Source organism: Verticillium alfalfae, genomic scaffold (genome assembly GCF_000150825.1).
Source record: "Verticillium alfalfae VaMs.102 supercont1.2 genomic scaffold, whole genome shotgun sequence".
Taxonomy (NCBI): Eukaryota; Fungi; Ascomycota; class Sordariomycetes; order Glomerellales; family Plectosphaerellaceae; genus Verticillium; species Verticillium alfalfae.
This window is the reverse complement of record NW_003315037.1, coordinates 400,080-402,961: the sequence shown is the minus strand read 5'-3', so window position 1 is coordinate 402,961 and position 2,882 is coordinate 400,080. Positions and strand designations below refer to the sequence as shown.

The following is a 2,882-nucleotide window of genomic DNA, read 5'->3' as shown; positions in this document are numbered from 1 at the left end:
CGTCAAACCAAGTACACCGACGAGTTTGGCCGGGCGCTTGGACCAGAAGGAGGCTTTCAAGCACCTCAGCCACCAGTTCCACGGCAAGGGCAGCGGCAAGGGCAAGACCGACAAGCGACTCAAGAAGATCGAGGCCGAGAAGAAGCGCGAGTCGCAGAGCATACTCGACGCCAGCGAGAACGCGACCATGAGCTCATCCAGTAGCAAACGGAAGGAGGCCGGCGTGCGTTTGCAGTGATGCAGGATGTAACCCCCCTGGCTCATACAAAGGTGCAACACCCTCTTGATAATTAGTGGCCCTAATGACAATAATTCCCTGCTGACACCCCTGCGCAAATAGACGTGGTGAGTGGTATCGCGGCCGCGCACTTGCGCGGCCCCTCGTCACCATTACTACGGGAAGTGCTCTCACAGTTGCTCGTGTGGTGCTGTTACTAACGCGTGTACTGACCTGCTTTGATATGTTCGCTTTTCTCAAGCATCGAACTGTGTACTGATCACTACCGGGCTCATGAAGCTGGCTACTGTGGGGGGCCAGTGTTCCCCGACCTTGTGACTTGCCCAGTGGCTCATTTTTCAGCATCAGACTCTACGCCTCAGCCACTTCCAATTTACTTGCGTCGGCATTTACCAGACTCATATCCGCCTTCCTGCCCGGCACGGTTACTTTTGTGAATCATTACAGAGGCGTTGTGGTCCTCGTACCGCGCTGAGGCGAAGCCCATCCAACCAGCCAGCGCCTCGTCCACCTGCACGATCAACTGGCCCATCAAGGTTGGCGACCCGGATCTCAGTTCTTGTCTGGACATGTCTATGAGCTTCACTCTTGCGGCTTCGAAAGCTTGAACCCTTAGGTTGACGTACCCTGCCTGCTCCTGCAGCGCCGCAGCGCCTGCGCTCAGCGTGCGGTGCAGGCGTGACGTTCCGTGCTGCGGACGAGATTCTGTCATTCCTGCCATTTCCATGTTGGTCTTGCTGGAGTGTCTTTGTTGTGGTCTGAACTATGATACTCTTTTGTGTAGTAAGATCTTCTAGGTTTTGCGAAGAATATCGAACCTCTCCAAACACTGCCATCAGTGCGGTGCATCGGTTTTTGTATATCTGCACGAGCGTGAAAAAGTGTATGAAGTTACAATAGCTCTGTTCGCTACAGTCGAAGACGTATAATAACATGTTTTTTGTATTGCGCCTGCTTTGTTTTGTCATTAGTGCTCGTTCAAGGGCCTGAGATACACCAAAGCTATTGTTCCGCGTCTGTCTCGCAGATTACAAACGGGATCCGTACATCGAGTGATGTCACCCAGTCTTCAGAACGCAACGCATCATTCTCGAGCTGGCAAAGATATCATCAATCAAAAGACCAAATGTCCGCTTTCAATTCTATTTCAGCTGGAAGGATGACAAGAACGCGCGCCAAGTAAATCCCAAAACTCCAGTTCCGTTCCCATGCCTCTCAAAGGCTGATATGTGCACCAATGCCTCTGCCCGTGTACCAAACCGTCTCCCGCCAGTTGCCTATCCTCACCGTCACGTTCGCCTTGGCATCTAGCTTCAGCACGCCCCCCCAGTGCCTTCTTGACGGCGTCGTAGCCAATAGAGCCGACAGACCACTGTACCGGCAGCTTTGGCGTTTTGGTCGCCCCTGGCGTGACGGCAAAGGGCAAGTCGTAGTCGATACGGCCCACAGGCTCTGTATGGTTGTAGTAGGCTGTCGCGTTGACCGCGTCTATGTAGAGCGTGTTGTAATGCAGTGGGGAGACGAGCGTGAAAGTAGCCGTGGAGGAGATGACGTGGAAAACGGCATCCCGGATAAAGTGACCCTCCTCGCCATCTTCGCTGGGAAGGTCAAGCTTCGGCGCAGGGATGCTGATGTTGAGGTGCGAGAGTGCCTCACCGATGAGGGGCACGGCGGGGATGCTGTCGCGGTGGGTCTGCACGTCCAGGGTCACGTTATAGCCGGACAGGTACTGCGACAGGAGCTCGGCCCCGATCTTCTTGCCTTTCCCGCCAGCCACGTTGGCATCCCATCGGGCAGTAACGCGGATGTTGGTGTTGTTGCCTCTTGTGAGGTTCAGGTTCTCTGCCGTGGCGCTGCCAAGGACGGAGCCGTTCTTCGCAATGTGTATGTTGACGTAAGGTATGTATGCGGCATAGGGTGTGGGATTCGTCATGTTGATCATGGCTTCAATGTCAACGGATGACGACGAGGTGCCGAGGATTTTGATTTCGCCGACCTGCGGGCTGAGGCCGCCGAGTGTGTCGCCGGGAAGATCTGGCAGACGGTCAGCCCGAGTCGATAGACTGTCGACGCAGTTGATCGGCAGATGCTGGCAACAAGGAGGATCGACAGTCTGGTGGAGACGAACAGCATTAAAACGAGTACGGACGTTTTACTGGAACACTGCCCTCGGCAGGAACATCCCTGAGGATCACCTTGCCCAAGGCAGTCTTGATCTGGACATCGACCTTAGCGTACACGTCGAGCATGACGTCCTCGCCCCCGAAGAAAAGCTTAGCCATGACGTCTGAGAAGACATCGCCATCAGTAATGTTGAGCGGAACCTCCTCCACGCGAGATTGGATCTTCAGCAGGGGGTCGTGTTCGTCTTCATCCTTGACTCTAGTCGAGTTGGCATGGTTCCAACGGTCGAGGTTCAGCACGCCCATCTTGTCACCTTTGTACAAGACGTCTGCCGTCGCGCGAGGTTCGTGACGTTGATACCAAAGTTCATCTCTTCGGGAAGCGCAGCGAGAACCAAGATGGTACCGGAGACCTTGGGGCTGCCGTCAGGGTCGTCAGGTCGGCCATGGGGCTGGGTAGTTAAGTGACATCTGTGAGAGAAAGCTCGGATGACTTCATCCATGCCTTGGCTGGGGACGGA

General features: G+C 54.9%; 3 protein-coding genes across 3 annotated transcripts in view; 1 reads left to right on the top strand and 2 right to left on the bottom strand.

The window, feature by feature from the left end:
• VDBG_01599 (conserved hypothetical protein) overlaps positions 1 to 238 on the top strand; it is a gene marked incomplete at both ends in the record, with an annotated part of 2,039 nt that extends 1,801 nt beyond the window's left edge. The window contains one exon of the mRNA XM_003007365.1: positions 13 to 238. Within this exon, the coding sequence (XP_003007411.1) occupies positions 13 to 238 (226 nt within the window). The remainder of the gene's footprint in view (positions 1 to 12) is intronic.
• Positions 239 to 611: 373 nt separating this feature from the next.
• VDBG_01598 (predicted protein) lies at positions 612 to 959 on the bottom strand (the record flags this gene model as incomplete). Its single annotated transcript, XM_003007364.1, has 1 exon — positions 612 to 959. The coding sequence occupies one exon, from the start codon at positions 957 to 959 to the stop codon at positions 612 to 614; it is 348 nt and encodes a 115-aa protein (XP_003007410.1).
• Positions 960 to 1,385: 426 nt separating this feature from the next.
• Positions 1,386 to 2,667, bottom strand: VDBG_01597 (conserved hypothetical protein; the record flags this gene model as incomplete). Its single annotated transcript, XM_003007363.1, has 2 exons — positions 1,386 to 2,272; positions 2,388 to 2,667. The coding sequence occupies 2 exons, from the start codon at positions 2,665 to 2,667 to the stop codon at positions 1,386 to 1,388; spliced, it is 1,167 nt and encodes a 388-aa protein (XP_003007409.1).
• Positions 2,668 to 2,882: the final 215 nt, after the last annotated feature.